Genomic DNA, 17,960 nt, shown 5'->3' with positions numbered 1-17,960 from the left:
CCCTATTATGCTGAATTTTATTTATTAAAAATTCACTTCACAATAAAACAAAATGTTGAAATGACCAAAGTGTTAACATGACCAACTATGCATATTTTATTAAAATAAGTGTGTAATTTCTTGTTCAAGGAAACTATAAATAATACTTTTTTTTCAGTTTGGGAAATAGTTTAAATGTCTTTTTAAAGTTTTGTTCTTTTGAATACAAAGAGCACAAGAATACATTCATTTATTAATGAAGGACATTTTGACCTAAAAATGATTTGCTTTGTATCACCTATTCCATTAACTGTGACATATAAAATAACCAAGTTGACACATTCATTTTTCTTTTGTAGCGGCAATTAAACTAAGAAAGTGTAGAAGTAAATTTGTTTACAAATGTATAGTATACCTTTCTAATTCAAAACCTGCGTCATTCTCTGAATTGTGCAGATCATGGTTTTTGATACCAAATAACAAGGAGGTGCTTTGTCTGGGGAAAATGGATTTAAAGAAAGAACCAAATCACTGTGCTCTAGCATTTTGCCCCTGTCGTGGCCTTAGTATATCTGGAGTCTCTTTATGTTGCCATCCAAATGCTGCATTACGAAGGGAGTTGTACACCTCTCTACCTATAGAACACAATGAGGGACTTGTTATTTCTGCCTCTACAGGGAGGTACCTCAAGGAAAGTCTTTTCACTCCCCAACCCAGAAATTTTGGAAATTAGCTAGATCATGTGACAAGATGAATGTAAAATTTGTCTAATTTTTGATCCCTTGTTCAGCCATTTACCTCATAATCTGAACTTTTGCCAATTCCTCTGATTCAGTTTGATATTATTGTGTGTGTTGAAGTTACTGCATCCCTGAAGAATAAGAGGCAAATGATTTAGAATACATGTATATATAAAACAATGTTTTAACATTTTTTCCATTTTCGTTTCTGTAAAATTCTTTTCCCTTCCTCAGCTATATTAAGTGGTGAAATGATAAACTGTTAAAGCAGAAAGAAAAATAAGCTAGAAGGAGCTCTTGGGGAAAAGCTTAATCCTGTCCTATTACAAGTTCAGGAAATGCAAGTGCGATGAGGTCAGGTGGCTTGCCCCAATTTCCCTGGCTAGATAATGACAGAGTCTGGACTATAACTTACACAATGACAGGCGGTTACAGGGAAGGATCCAGTGACAGGTCCAAAAGATGGCCGATTTGGAAAGGATTTCTAAATGAGACACGCCAAACTGAAAAAGAAAATAGTGCATCATTCCTAAAGGTAAATAAATCAATGTTATAAGACCCACAGAGGAAGAAGGAATTCAAATTGAGGACAGTCCATTAATAACACCCTATCTTATGGAAATTATTCTAGGCTGTAGTTCTTTAATTCTTGCATGTTTAGAGCTACGATGATGGTGGTGAAGATGAAGAAATTAATGTTTATGGAAACATGCCTTATTTTAATGGTTATTATTCAGAAGCAGCTTGAATTAAAATGAGATTATATTTTCTAATATTTATTTCTACCCTGCTATTTACCAGTGGAGAATAAAGTATTCTCTGCTGTCGTTCAGCTTCCCCCTTCTCAGATCCAGATCCATATAATAACATTTTATCATAAGATCACATCTTTTTCTTCTTTCCTTTAGTATGGTGAAAGCAGTGTATTATACATATAACTCAAATATGAAGCAAATTAATTGAAACCACAAACACTCAAAGAAATCATCTTATTTATGTCCAAACCAAAAAAAATTGTGCAAACCAAATATCATCATTGTCTTCTGTCATATTAACTGCTTTAACCTAGTTTTTTATAAACTCAGCTCAGGGTTAATGTGAGATTATTTTGTTTACTATTAGAATAATCTTGCTAATCTTTTAATTACAGTTGACAATATTATGTTAGTTTCAGGTGTATGGCGTCGTAATTAGACATTTATATAACTTACAAAGTGATACCCCTGATAAGTCTAGTACCTGCTTGGCACCATACATCGGTATTACATTATTATTGACTATATTCCCAATGCTGTGTTTTACATCCCATGACTGTTTTGTAACTGTCAATTTGTACTTCTTAATCCCTTTACCTTTTTCACCCAGCCCTCTAACCCCCTCCCACCTGGCAACCATCAGTTTGTTCTCAGTGTCTGTGAGTCTGTTTTTGTTTTGTTTGTTCATTTATTTCATTTTTTTTTTAGATCTCACACATAAGTGAAATCTAATGGTATTTGTCTTTCTATGTCTGACTTATTTCACTTAGCATAATACCTTCTAGGTCCATCTATATCGTCACAAGTGGTAAGATTTCATTTTTTTTTTTTATGGCTGAATAATATTCCATTGTATATATGTACCACATCTTCTTTACCTGATTGTTTCTTGAGGAAAACTTAGGTTGCTTCCACATCTTTGCTATTGTAAATTACACTTCAGTGAATATAGAGGTGCATATATCTTTTCAAGTTAGTGTTTTTGGATTTCTTTGGATAAATACCCATCAACAAAATGAACAGGCAACCTACTGAGTGGGAGAAGATATTCACCAATGTTACTTTCAATAAAGCGTTAATATCCAAAATATATAAGGAACTCATACGATTTAACACCAAAAAAACATGGGTAGAAGACCTGAATAGACATTTCTACAAAGAGAAAATCTAATGCTTTGTCTCTAAACTTTTGCTATTTGAAAAAGGCTATCACAGAAATCAAAGTTCAGGGGAGTCTCCATTTTTTTCTTTCTTTATTCATTCTAGGTCATAGTCATCTACCCCTATTTCTTTTATCTCAGGTGTTATTTCTGCTTTCCGTATTGTCTTTCTGTATTACCTTTTCATGCACCTTTTTCGTATGAAGGACATGGGTGGTAAAATTTGAGTCTTTGTGAAAATATTCTTCCATCATAATGTTTGATTTGGTTTTTTGAGTATAGAATTCTTGTTTCAAAATCATCTTTCCTTAGGACTTTAAATGAGGTTATTTCTTTAATATCTTCTGGCATCCTGGTTTGTTGGTAAGTATGGCAGCCCCTGATTTTCTTCCATTTTAAGCTGTATTTCTTTTTATCCTCTTTTTGAAATTTTTAGAATTTTCTTTCCATTCTTAGAATTCTGGATATATCTAAATGTGAGCATGGGTTCTGGAGTCATGCTACCTGGTTTCGGATTCTAGCTCTACCGTATAACAGCTGCCTGTACCTCTCAGAGAAGTTACCTAACCTCTCTATCTCAGTTTTCTCATGTGTAAAATGGGATAAACATAATTATTATGAGGGTTATATGACTTAATATTTAGAGCTTAATATTTCTCTCAGGTAGGAAGTGCTCAATAAATGTTAGTTGTCATAACTCTCGTTATGGAGTACTTGCTGGGTTCTTTAAATGTGAACAATCATGTCTCTAGTTCAGGGGTATTTTCTGCTGTTATTTCTTTAATTATACTTCTCCTTCATTTCTTTTAAGTTTCTTTTCTCTAATTTAGTCTGCAACTGGAATTTTAGTAGACTTATGTGAAACTTCCTGGATCTATCCTGTATGACTCTTAACTTTTTTCTGACACTTTCTATCTCTTAGTCTTTTTGCTTGATGTTATAGGAGATTTCTTGAACCTTTTCTTCTATAGCACTCATTTTGATTATTAACCCAATTCCTAATATTTATTCAGTCCCCCCATGGAATATTTTATTTTGATAATTATTTTTAATTTCTAGGAAGTCTGTATATTTCTGATCATTCTTTTCCTGATGGACTTTTCTTGTTTCATATATGCAATATCTTATTTAATTTCTTTGCACACTCTGAATTAGAATCTTACCAGAGTGACAACCCAACAGATGAGGTATGTATAGAACAGGGAACTAAACAATTTGTGAGGTATTCTTATGTCATTGAGCTCAGGGAGACTGCAAAAAATTGAAAAGGCTTAGAGTGTTTAGCAGAGGCATGAAAAATGTCAAAATGTTTAAAGGATGGGATAGCAGGGTCAGATCCAACCGTGCAGATAATGGGTACAGAGATTGATTATATGCAAAAGTTACATTAACTTTACATGAACTGTATTAACATAGGGCCTCCTTTTATGCCCTTAAACCAAAGCCAGACCTCAGGTCAAGGCACCACATCAGACTTGCCCTCTGCATGTGCACACTTGGCAGGAGTACAGTACTTTGGGGCAGAGAGTTATGAGGATCATCTCAACTTCAGAGTAATTGTGTAAGACTGTGGTCATCTCAAAGGGATGGGGACATGACTGCAAGAAAAGCTAATGGCACAACGGTAGGACTCAGGATTTAGCTGTACTAAACTGGAGGCAGCACGGCATGTTCTCAGATGCAGGTAAGGGCTGCCCAGTGCCCCACAGTTTCCCCGGAAGATGTCCAGCTGTAGAGGATGCCACCCCGTGCTGTGCCAGTGCCAGAAGCTCCCCTTCGCACTCTCAGAGGGGTGAGGGACAGTTTATGTCTGCCTGCCACCCCCGAACCCCCAGCCAAATATTGATCATGAGGTGAAGTTAACCTCAGCAGACCTAGGCGGCTCACCTGTATTATCTTCTTTCTAAGTTTTATGAGTGAAGACTTTCTGAAGTTCAGTTTTACCCTAAAGCTAATACATGAGTTATGCTACTTTAGGTTCTTCATCATTTCTCATGGAGACTGTTGTAAAGTACCTAACTTTGCTCCTCACCACTGACCGGTTGGTCCCTTTGTTGAAAAGTCAACTGACCCTATGTGTGTGATAGCTGTATTTTAGCATTTATTAAATTATATTATACTTTATTTGCAAACCTTTCTGTCTTCACAGCTAGAATGTGAGCTTCCTGAGGGGTCAGGTTCTATATTTTACTTATTTTTGTGTTCTCAGACTAGGCACTCAATGAACGTGTGCTGAATGGTGAATTTGGAAAAAAAAAAAATCAATTTTGCAATATTTTTTAAACTGCAATGACTTTTGCACCAGCCTAATGGCTAATTTAAAGATTATATTTTCTTCTGGCACTTTAGGAATCTGAGAGCTGTAGATACAGGCCCTTTTGATATCATTCCAGTCCAAATCTTCAGCCCCAGTGCCAAAGCCAACAGGAACAGAACAGTCACCGTGGCCACAGGGAGGTTAATTATTCAGAGTTCCCCGGGGTAGTCGTTCACAGTTGGATTGGTTGTATTTTTTCAAGGGTGGGGGAAGAGATAAAGAAATGTCAGGTTTTAGTTCCCTTACAGGGTTTCCTAAAAAATAATGAATGGCGTGCATAAATCACGACCCTTGGAGGTCATTAGGAGTGATAAGAGACTGGAGTTCAAGAATTAACTACTTAACTGCAACTATTTTCACTCTGTATTTCTCAACATACCAGGAAACAAAGCTTTTCCTCCACGTTACAAACTGATTTGTTCTACATTAAAGACTTCTCTCCCATGTTTTAGTGCCTCAGAATATGCATGTGCTCTATTATGTTTTCACATGTCTTCTTCATAGAAGGAAATTCACATGCATTAGACTTGGCAGGCTTGGTATTGACCTTGATGTGTGATTGCATGTGTGAATGGAGAATATACTGCTGCTACTATGAAGCTACTGGAGAAGGACCAGGAAGTGGAGTAGAGTCCACGAGGCAGTAACTTAATTCAAGCTGCCCTTGGCTATATTTGGCTCACTTAACGAATGGGTATGGCTTCAAAATTCGAGAAACTGCATTTGATTTTTAAACTTGCTTTAAATATTATTGTCCTAAATATAAGATGCTTATAATGGACAATTGAAGTTCAGAGCTTTTCAAGACTCTATACTTCTAGGGCCGGCCCCGTGGCTCAGGCGGTTAGAGCTCCATGCTCCTAACTCCGAAGGCTGCCGGTTCGATTCCCACATGGGCCAGTGGGCTCTCAACCACAAGGTTGCCGGTTCAGTTCCTTGAGTCCCGCAACTAAGATTGAACACGGCACCTTGAGCTGAGCTGCCGCTGAGCTCCTGGATGGCTCAGTTGGTTGGAGTGCGTCCTCTCAACCACAAGGTTGCCAGTTCGACTCCCGCAAGGGATGGTGGGCTACGCCCCCTGCAACTAGCAACGGCAACTGGACCTGGAGCTGAGCTGCGCCCTTCACAAATAAAACTGAAAGGACAACAACTTGAAGCTGAACGGCACCCTCCACAACTAAGATTGAAAGGACAACAACTTGACTTGGAAAAAAGTCCTGGAAGTACACACTGTTTCCCAATAAAGTCCTGTTTCCCTTCCCCCAAAAAATAAAAAATAAATAAAAATAAATAAAGAAGACTTTATACTTCTACTTCAGTAAAATTTAAGAACACTTCTCAGTAAAGAATCTTTTAGTGGTAAGGAACAGAAGCCCAACTCAAACTGGCTCTAAAAAAGGACATTTATTGGCTATTATAACTAGGAAGTCTAGGGGTATTCCAGTCTGAGAGATAGCTGGATTCAGGGGCTCAAAGAGATCATCTTTTTCTTTTCTTAACCTCATCCTCATGTCTCTGCTTTTCTCTGTCTGCTTCAGTATCGGAATGTCCGTTGTCAGAAAAACACCAGATTCTGTTGTCCACAGACCTCTCAAGCTAAGAGAAAGAGAGATCGTGTACTATGGTCAAGGTTAAGCCTCTTGTGCTTCACTTCCCTTGTCTGCAGAATCGAGACAGCAGGAGTATCCACCTCATACAGACGATGAAGGCTTCAATGAATTAATGTGTGTGAAACACTTGGAATAGTTCCGGGCACATCGTAAACCTTCAATAAATGTTGCCTGTTGTTATTATCCTCATATTACAGGAGGGGAAGTTTAGGTACAAAAAAACGAAAACGGCCCAATCCTTCATAACTCACTAAAGCAGTCATCACTACATAGAAAACCTGAAAACATTGGGATAATTATAATGCTTCATAGTATGCTGAGTCATGCCATTGAGCTGTTCAGATATCCAAGATATGAAAACATGCCTTCCATTCTAGCTCTGTACTTCACCTGCGTTGATAACCTTGTGCAGCATTTGAGAGTATTGAAAAGTATACTAGGATTTGCTCATGTGACTGTAGCTGTGCTTTTATTTGTCAGAATAATTATAGTTACTACTGTTTATTTAGAACTATGTATAGGTACTACCGTTAACTGAATACTCGTATGCCAGGTGCTAAATAATCCTAGTAAGTAGTCATTATCTACATTTTTACTGATGAAGAAACTGGACAGAAAACTCAGGTGACTTACCCAAGGCCTTATAGCTGGGCTAGAATTCAGACCAATTTTACCTTGGATTTTGAAGTCCATGCTTTTATTCACCATGCTGTCCTGTTCCAAGGAAGCTATGAAAACTTGCTTTAAAAATGCAGAAGATATCAGTGTAAGACTTGGCTTCATCTGGAGAAAAGGGGTTGAATGAGCACAGGCAGGAAGAAGTGAATAGAGGCTTTTGTGAGAAAGGCTTGGGTTGCAGAACTCAGTGTCTCAAGGCTTTCGATTTCGGTGAATGGGGGGTGGGGGGCAATGGAATGCACATAGTATCAGGATACGGTACTGTGTGGGAAAAGAACATGGAGATGGTTGAGTGAAATTGGCTTCCTTTAAGGAGCCAAGAAAGGGGGCTGCCCGGAGGGATGTTGATCGGCTGGATCCAGGATGTGAGTTTCATGATAATAGATTCGTAAAAAATAGGCAATGATTAATTCATAGATAAATGGGGTAAAAGAGTGGGACAGGTGATATATTATACAACACAAACTTTATTATTGATAGTCAAAAAACCTAGAAAGTTATAGTTCAGAAAAGTAAAAAAACAAAACCAAAAATGTAATAGCCAACGAGTTTACTAATGGGATGAAGTAAAGCACTCAACGCACACTTCCAAAGGCACTAAACGATAACTTCAGTTAGATTCCAGTCAGGGACACACTTAAATTCTTTGGACAGAGTCAGATTATGTTGAACAAATTGACACATCACTTTTTCCTGGGAGAGCATCCTGGGCAACCCTGTAACAGCCGGATGCAGCATTTCCCAAACATATGAACCACGTCCAAGGTGCTTATTAAAATACAGCTCTTCAGCCTTCACAGACTGGGGATCCCAGTGGTGGTGGTGGTGATTGTGGCCGCTTTGGGGAAAGATGGGCCTGGGCAGAGGTAAGCTGTTCATCTTCAGTAGCTCCAGGTGTTTTTTGGTTTTCTGCCCAAGTACATATAGAACAGAGGCCGAAGGGCATTTACAGGGTCAGAAGCCAGTGCTGTGGTTTAACGGGACTGAGTGCCCCAAGGCGCCTCAGAGGGGAGTGTTCCCGGGGGCTGCAGAACCTGGGCCCAGTGAGATTGAGCGCTGAAGGACACAGGGGCTTTGCGTCTGACTGAGACCTACTCAGGAAAGTAGGGTGCAATTAGTATTAGACTTAACTGTTTTAACTTTTGTTTGAAAGGATAACACAGTGCTAGGGACTTAAAACATTCAGTTAGGTTTTAATAATATTTGTTATTCTTCGCACTCGGACGATACTTGCAGATTGTAAACAGGCTGACTTGTGTTCTCATTTCCTAATCTTTTAAGACAAGATAATGAAACAGGAACTACTAAGCATGTCCTTATATGTACACTAAGCAAGGTCCCAGAGAAGTTTTGGGAGAAAGGTGGAGGTGGGTGGGTGTGGGGAAGGCATGAGAGGTGGTTCGTCTGCTAGTATTCTAAGGCAGCAGTTCTCAGTGGTTTGTGGAGCCCTGGTGGGGGACGGTCCTCAGATATTTCCATGTCCACAGGTCAGAACTCACTTCGTAACAATACTGAGCTATTATTTCCTTTCTTCGTGTGGTGATTGAATCAGAAGAAGCAGGGGGTTACACTGCTGGTCCTTCACCCGAATCAAGGGGCACCAAACTGTGCTAGTGGTCCCCAGTGCTTCACCATCACACATTCATAGTGTTAAAAAACAGAATTCAGCTGAGTACATCTAAAGAGCAAATTGGCTTTATTCAACAGTTCATGAGTTGAGCGGCAGCATTACATCTAACCAGCAGAGAGGAGCTCCGAGGAGCTGTACAAAATGGAAGGCTTTATAGGGAGAGGGGGTGTGTGTGGGCTGGGGGAAGACGTTTCTCATAAACAATGAATGATTTCAGACAAGGTCACCTTTCCTTGGCCAAGGGTGAGGGGTCTCTCAGGCAGATTACACGGAAGCAATTCGGCTTTTGAGGACTGTCCCTTTATGTTCATCTCATTGCTCTGGAATCATAAAAAAGATGCCTAGGTTCTCCCAGCCCCTGTGAGTAGACTCAGGCCCCCCTGTAGCCCACACACTAGTCTTTCTGTGTCTGGAAGCAGTAATTGAAGATCTTCTTGACCAGGCCACATCTGACTCCCGTGTTACAGGATTTAGGTACAGAAAAAAGCCAGTGAAATAGAATTCTCGGTATTTTTCCCACAAGAAGCTGCTTTTTTTATTTTCACAGTATCTGATAGTTGTCCACGTAGTTATGAGGTCAGGTTTTAATGAAGCTGTCGACTTGGTCTTTGGAACCAGAGAGGCTCACAGCTTTATGACTTTGGGCAAGTCATTTTTATTTCTCCACAATAAAATTTTCTATACATGAGGTAAAACTGGGTTAACAATAGGTTTCATTGTGTTGTTGATATTTAGTAGGTGTGTGAAGTTAATTCTCATTCCCTTTGTTCCTACTGGGAATTGTCTTGGGCTTGGGGTTAGAGGTGGCGGTTAGCTCGACAGCTTACTCTGTTTGTAAATGCAGTCTGAGTGACTGCAGACTTCTGTCAAAGAAAGTTGCTCAGCCCAATTGTTGGAGATATTTGATTAAGTTCATGTTTTTATAATAAGTCCCACCGTCCTTCCCCCCTCCCACACACACACACACACACACACACACACACACACACACACACACAGATTGTACAACGAAGCAAGGTGATTTGGCGTATGATCAATCATACCTTTTCAATTATCAGCTAATTTGTGCTTGGCTCTTCAGAAAGCTGATAAACACTTTGATATCATACCAGCAAGAATGAATAGCCCTCAGTGAAAGGGCAGGTTCTTAGGGACTTGCTGTGTTCTTTTGAAGATATGTGTGCCATACTTTTAGATATGAGCACATAAATAGTCTAAATTGTACCAGACCTTGTTCAGAATTGTCCTTCTCTATTAAATCATCTCCATGTGCTAATTTTAAAACATAGTCTTGATCTTTAGGTTTTTTGGGGAAGTTCTTTCTCCACTGAAAACAGAACACTGAAAAGAGAGGACACATCCTTTCTTTCTGGGGGTGTGTCCTTTAATTCCCCGTTCCACGGAGATAGCCCCTGACGGTGGTGCTGCAGCTCCAGGGAGGTGTGATAGCTGTTACTGCACGGGGCTAGGGAATCCGTGTGCACAGGGACATTTGCTCAAAGGACACTCCATCTATAAGTGCCTGGAGGTGGGGTTTGGAGAGAAAACAGCATTAAAGGGGGGGTGTCTTAAAACTAGGAAACAGTCTCATCTCGCAGTAGTCTGTATGTCATGAAGTCATCTTGGTGCGTCCCAGTAGTTATGCCTGACTTCTTTTTTTTGGAAAGAAAAGCAGGTTTATTCAAAATGCTGGCACTCTGGGAGGATGACGTACTGTAGTCCAGAGGCCGTCTGCTGCCTATGGCGGACTTTTTTTTTTTTTTTTTTTTAATTTATTGGGGTGACAATTGTTAGTAAAATTACATAGATTTCAGGTGTACAAGCGGACTTTTTTTGACTTGAGTCTTCCTCCACCTCTGGACTGAGCCTTAGACTATTCTTCGCTATCTACCTGTCATCTTTCCCATTTAACCACATCTCTTCTATCACCCTCCTAGAGTACACTCTGTCTTGCTTTCAATTCTCAATAATTGGTTTAGGGTCTGTCTCTCTCTCTCTCTCTCTCTCTCTCGCTCTCGCTCTCGCTCTCGCTCTCGCTCTCCCTCTCCCTCTCTTTCCCCCACTCCTCATCCATTTTTGACATTGCCATCTTTCCTTAAAGACCACCTCCAGTTTTAACTATGCCCAAGTGCCCATGACTTTCAGGTGTGAAATTCATGAAATTTAAAAACTGGGCAGAGAAAATGGCAAGTGAAAGGGTAAGATACTGGTTTGGAGGCCATTTACCTAAATTTCTGGGAATGTGTAAACTTGCAAAGTGCCAATTTCTCCCTGAGCGCTTTGTTTATGTCCATGTTCATGAATGTAAATACACACAGTATTAATTGAGACTTCACTTCCATTCAGTCCCATTCCCCTAGTTACCATCCTACCGTTGTCTTCCAGACTATTTGGGTACTTGGTTTGCCTCCAATGAACATACATGATACTTGTGTTCAGCTGATGGTGCCTAAAACTAACCAACAAACCTCCTCAAATGCTTGAAATAAAACAAAATACTCTTTTGATAAAGCCATATACTCATAAAATGTTGGCAGTGCAAAGATCACTTCGAGTATCATTCCATAGATGAGTGGCATTTGGTTAAATGACTTGCTTGTTGGAGATAAACTTAGAACAGAATCCAGGTCACTTCACTTGCCAGCACTGTTTTTCCTGTAAGGGACTCCAGTTTATTTGAAATTATTCACCATGCCAGTTTGTTTGAATATAATGGAATTATTTCAGAATGAGTTGCTAGAAGTAATCCTGCTCTGAAAAATCTAGAGATGTACTGTAACTATGTCCCTGTATTTATAGTGACTTAGCAAATAACAAAGAGTACTTTGAATCCAGTAGGGGAAGTAGTAACGCAGTATATCATCTTCCCTTTCTTTGGTATATTAATTGAATGTTTTTAGTTATATTGGTAGGTAAATCTTATTTAGGTGGTTGCCTTGCTTAAAATGCAAAGAAGTATATTCTGTTTAGGAGTGAAAAGACGTTAGAATTCTGTTTTTAATTTTTATTTTTATCATACATACGCCCTAATCAAGTTCTTGTGAAGCATGACTGTACTTGTACAGGGTTTATTCATGGGCTCTGGCTCAAATAGGTGTTGGTTCTCTGCTCTGTCTCTCTCTCATGTGGTCTTTGCCATTCTGGAGAGTATCTGAGAGTATCAGAGACACTTTACTCTGAGATAATCTAAAAGTATCTGAGAGTATCTGAAATACATAATAAACCTGTTTGTTTATTAATCAGGAAGTATTTACTGACCACTTAATATGTTTTAGCTAGATGCGGTAACTACAGCAAAGAACATGAGTTTTTGTTTGAAAAAAAAAAGTTTTACATGTAATGAGGACTTCATAAAAGTAAATGTTGTGATGTTGCTTTTGGATTTTTTATTATTATCAAATAAGCATCAATTATTTTTTTCCTCCCAGAGAAAGAAAAAACAATTGATGAAAAGAAAAATTTGCCTCCCCCCTTTTGATGAAGTAATTCAGTGAAACTTTTATTTATGTATTGTAACCATATGTATTCAGCCAGAAGTTTTTCTTCTCTTTTTTCTTTTTTACAACTAAACAGCTTTGGGCAGAAGCATGCAACCTTTTTGCTATTAAGTTTCTCTGAAGTAAGGCCAGCAAGCTTTAAAAATATTTTGACTAAGATGGTTTAGGAGTGTGGTTATGTCTCAATTTGTTCTGACTTGATTGAATAATATCTTGGATTGTCAAAGAAGTGATGTAATGAGTGTCCTCTCATTCTACAGGATATTCTTAGGCAAACAAATACATTTCCCACTTAATATAATAGAGAGATCCCCCAATTTAGGACCAGTTTCCCTGCTCAGAAACTGGTCTTGTCTTGAGTTTTTGCTGATTCTTGTCTTTTCCCTTCTTAGTAAGTTTGGACTTGCTACCTCATACTTTTCTTTTTTTTTGAGATTTTCAATTTTAAAAATTAATTTTGTAAAAACTTGAAGCAATTTCAAAGTTATAGAAAAGTTGCAAGTACAGTAGGCCTGTCATTTGTAGTGAAGAATTAGAGAATAAGTTGCCAACATGGTTCAGCGTCCTCACACAGAAGGACATTCTCCTGTAGAACCACAGCACCTGCCCTTAGCATCAGAAAATTAACATATTGTTACCATCTAATTAACATCGAAAATTAACATATTGTTACCATCTAATCCTCATAAGATAGGCCTGTGAAAACAAGTCAACCGGCAAAAAAGGAAAATTTGACTACTGTATTATGCAAAAACGGTCACAGTTCAGAGACGGTCCAAATGTGTGTCAGAGGAAATATGCATACTTACTGCAAACTGAATGACGCGTTAAGAGGCAGGCAAAGATGATGACAACGGGCTGCTGCCTGTTATTTGCTTAGGAACTCCAGAGCCTGTCTGCCTTCACCTTGATGCTGAATAGTGTGTTCTTCTGGTGGCTGATTGCTTGACCACGGGGCAGTGCCAGCCTTTGACTTTGCTGTTGGCCCTGGTACCTTTTCCCAGAGTCAGCCATCTTGGTCTTATGGGTCCGCTTCCTGATGTAGCTTCCGGGAGCGCACCAGAGTAGGCATTTCAGTACAGCAGAGGGGTTGTTCTGTGCATGCAGCAGCCGCTGTCCACTGTACCTGAGGATGGTCTTGCGTGAGTGAATGTCCAGCCTCATAGCTCTGTTGCTGAAGAGTAAGAGAGCTCACTCTCTGGGCAGATCAAACAGATCTGCCTTTCGCTTTCACCTTATTCCTGAGAAAATAATCCTACATGACATTCTTCATGTAATTTTTCTGTTTTATATTAGAAAGTGCCATCGTCAAAGTGATCTTAAGGTTGTGAAGTAGATACACTAAAGAAGTTTTTCCTAGAAAAAGTGAAAAGGCTGATATAATAAGGACAGTTCTTTGAAGGAACTATTACAGGAAATTTTAGTTTTAAGAACTCTTTTTCTTAAGAGTACATAAGATTTTAATCTACATGTTTACATAAATGTTGATTAACTTTAAGGTTTTTTTTTAACATTTAAAAAATTCAAGAAATAATTTACACATCCCATTATCTTATCACAGTGCCTTTTTTTTATTGTTTATATGTCCAGTTGTGTAACTTTTACAGTAAAAATCTTGTTTATATTAAAAAGTTATCACGCATATAGATTCTGATTATATGTCCTCTTAAGGCTCTTGCAGACCAATTTGAAGATAAGACGACACCTGTGTTGGAACGTTTCAAGATATTCTACTGCTGTCAAGTACCACCTCACTGGGCCATTCAGGTATTATTGTTGTTGTTTGTCATTGGGTACAGGAAATACTTTGCATTTGAAAGGTAAATGCATTAGAAAAGGATGATTTTCAATTTATGTTTGTTTTCAAATCTTTAAGTGAAAAGAAGTAGCTGGGGATTGTCAACTATTGCGATATTAGACTTTTAAAAGAATTTAAAACTAGATAAACAGAATCCTTGACATTAAATAATAGGAGAACAGACGATTTCATTTTCAAAATAAGCTTTTATTATATATTTGAAAGCCCTTTAAGGACTTATTGCCAAAGAATGAACTTTGTTTGTTTTTTTTTTTTAAGATTTTATTGGGGAAGGGGAACAGGACTTTATTGGGGAACAGTGTGAACTTCCAGGACTTTTTTCCAAGTCAAGTTGTTGTCCTTTCAATCTTAGTTGTGGAGGGTGCCATTCAGCTTCAAGTTGTTGTCCTTTCAGTCTTAGTTGTGGAGGGCGCAGCTCAGCTCCAGGTCCAGTTGCCATTTTCTAGTTGCAGGGGGCGCAGCCCACCATCCCTTGCGGGACTCAGGGAATTGAACTGGCAACTTTGTGGTTGAGAGCCCGCACTCCAACCAACTGAGCCATCCGGGAGCTCAGTGGCAGCTCAGCTCAAGGTGCTGTGTTCAATCTGTTGCAGGGGGCGGAGCCCACCATCCGTTACGGGACTTGAGCAGTTGAACCGGCAACCTTGTGGTTGACAGCCCACTGGCCCATGTGGGAATCGAACCGGCAGCCTTCAGAGTTAGGAGCATAGAGCTCTAATGGCCTGAGCCACCGGGCCGGCCCAAGAATGAATTTTTTAACCAACTGACTTATAAACAGTAAAATAAACCATTTGTTTGATACTCTATACTGGGAGATACCCTTAACTTCTCTCCTCTTTCTGGGGATATGAGATTACCTAGTGTAGCTCTTAAGGCCACATGTTGGAGTGGAGACTCTGGCTTCCTGTCCCATGGTTTGTCATGTTATAGGTGTGGTTCTTCTATTTTGTATAGTACTAAAGACAATTTAGACACCTGGTTTAATTTTACAGAGAAGAAAGTTAAGGCCCAGTGCAATTAAGTATACTTTTCCAATGTTGCTCACACTCCTGTTCATAAACTAGGTCTCTAGTTTTCCAACTTTTAGTCTAGTTTACCTCCTTTCCAAATCTCTTCATTGGGTTGTAATTACAGCCCCCAATAACAATCAAATTTATTGCATCCTTAGCATGAGGCACGCGTTTTGTTTTGTATTTCACACACATTATCTTATTTTATTGCAACAACTTTGTGAAATGTCCCCATTTTACAGGTGTAGAAGCTATGGTGCAGAGAAATTAGGTGGAACAAAATAGTGCCATCCAGAAACTTCTAGATCATTTAGTAACAATTGTCATTTTAACCAGCTTCCTGTCCTCTCCCTCATGGATTATGCACATAGGTAGGATTTAGAATTATAAATGCCTACGGATCATTCCATGATCCAGAATCCCCATTGTAAGGTTTCTTAGAGGCGTTTATATTCTTAAGCACAGGAGGAACTCGGGGGTTTGTTACACATTGAAATTCACATTATCTGTTGAATGAGTCTCAATAAAATGTAGGCACCTAAAAAGCTTTGTTATATGATCTCAAAGGAGTAGCTTCTTCATCAAGAAAGTTGAACAACTGGAACTTTTTTCCACATTATTGACCCTCATCTGTGAAATTTCTGAAGTGCTTTGTACTGTGTGGTTTGTGGTAGGTAAATGTCTCAGACTCTGAGCTATTATTAGGACAAAACATGTCTGTTCAGGGTGTAGCTTTTAATCTGTTTCTGAACAGAAGCATTAGGAAAATTAAATACTATTCAAATAGAATTTAGGCTAAATGTTTATTTTATCTGCTTAGGAAGTGGTGGATTTTAGGATGTTTAGGCAGTTAGATAAACATTCTCTTTCATTAAGAAATTAAATCATTTTTTCTTTTCGTTATGGAGAGTATCCCTATCTTTATTATTTTTAACGATCAAGAAATAATGTCTTAGTTTATTATTAAAAGATAATTAGTCTTTACTCTGCTGCTAGCCAGCCATATGCTTAGATGCCATAACTTTTGTCACGTATTAAACTTCTGAACTACGTGAGCACTAAGATTTATTCCAGCTCCCACGTGCTAGGTGCAGTTTTTGAAAATGTCTGGTCAAATATCCTAAAATAGCCAAATTCTCCTATTTTCAGGGGATACAAAAAATTGCACTACCCCCTTTATTTATATTAATATTAACATAATTTTCAGGTCTGTTTCATTTTACTTTCTGATTTTGTTAGTCCCAGATTTTCCATATCCATTAGCTTCTTAACTCTTAATATCTATTGAATTTTGAAAGAGTAGCAAAAGGGTATGTAAGACAAAACACAATTCGCACTGTTATGAGACCATAACTTACTCAAGAACATCACCTGAACTTTTAAACCTTTCTGATACCTTTTTCCATTCCTGCAGGATGGACCACTTATAAACCACAATATTTTTATTTTTAAATATGTTTAACCTTCAATGACCTTACCAGTATTTGTCTCTTTTTATCTACCAAGACTTGGGAAACAAGATCACTGGATTTTTTAGAATGGACTTAAAATGAATCTAAGTAGACCTGAGTGAGAAAGAGTGAAAGATGCTCCATGAATAAAGTACACAAATGTTAATAGATTTTATGTTATTTATATTGACCGTTTGGAGTTTTTATTATTTATTTATGTATTTATCTATTTATTTGAATTCAATATCCTTTTATGTTTTTTTCCAGTTTGAGGTATAACTGACATATAACATTGTATTAGTGGTAGGTGTACAGCGTAATGATTTGATATATCTATATATTGTGAAATGATCACCACAAGTTTAGTTAACATCCATCAACTCACATCGTTACAAATTTTTTTCTTGTGATGAGAACTTTTAAGAACTTCTACTATCTCAGCAACTTTCAAATATCCAATACAGTATTGTTAACACTAGTCACCATGCTGTACATTATCCCCAGGATTTACTTATAACTGGAAGTTTGTGCCTTTTTGACCATCATCACCCATTTCCCCCACCCCCAAACCTCTACCTCTCACAACTACCAGTCTGTTCTCTATATCTATGAGTTTGACTTTTTTAGATCCCACATATAAGTGCTATCATACAGTATTTGCCTTTCTCTGACTTTCACTTAGTGTAATCCCCTCAAGGTCCATCCATGGTGTCTCAAATGGCAGGATTTCTTTCTTTTTTATGACTGAATATTTCATTAGATAGGTTATTTCCATGTCTTGGCTAATGTAAATAAGGCTGTAATGAACGGGGAGTGCAGATATCTCTGTGAGGTAGTGATATTGTTTCCTTTGGATAAATTCCCAGAATTTGAGTTGCTGGATCATAAAAGGTAGTTCTATTGTTAATTTTTTTGAGGAACCTCTATACTGTTTTCCATAGTGGCTGCACCAGTTTACATTCCCACTAACAGTGCTCAAAGGTTCCCTTCTTCACATCTGTTCTAACACATGCTATATCTTATCTTTTTTATAATAGCCATTCTAACTAGAATTTTAAAAACTGATTTATTAGCTCTCAGCTTTACAAATCAGAGATTGTCATCTATAGAATCTCTAGGTAAAAAAGAAATATGCTTTTTAAGTTCTCCTGAGTTCTTGGGGAAAAATTGATGTATTAAGTATTTTGAAGAGATTCTATATTGTTTTTTAATTCCTCACTGCCTATTAAGAAAGCTTGCTAACTAAAGTAAAGGTAAGTACTGAATCATTGCAAATTCCTAATTCGTTGAGGCTGACTTGTATAAAGTATGCAT

At 38.2% G+C, this 17,960-nt stretch overlaps 1 protein-coding gene across 2 annotated transcripts in view; it reads left to right on the top strand.

Annotated features, from left to right (window-relative positions):
• The window catches only part of TTC27 (tetratricopeptide repeat domain 27), a 142,462-nt gene that overhangs the window by 60,621 nt on the left and 63,881 nt on the right, over positions 1 to 17,960 (top strand). For both annotated transcript variants that reach the window (XM_019741708.3, XM_074331880.2), the window contains one exon: positions 14,038 to 14,133. In XM_019741708.3, coding sequence (XP_019597267.3) covers positions 14,038 to 14,133 — 96 coding nt within the window. The remainder of the gene's footprint in view (positions 1 to 14,037; positions 14,134 to 17,960) is intronic.

This window comes from Rhinolophus sinicus, chromosome 2, assembly GCF_057876585.1.
Source record: "Rhinolophus sinicus isolate RSI-liver-muscle chromosome 2, RSI-T2T, whole genome shotgun sequence".
NCBI classification, from domain to species: domain Eukaryota; kingdom Metazoa; phylum Chordata; class Mammalia; order Chiroptera; family Rhinolophidae; genus Rhinolophus; species Rhinolophus sinicus.
The sequence above is the reverse complement of the archived record's forward strand: the minus strand, read 5'-3'. Positions and strand labels throughout refer to the sequence as shown.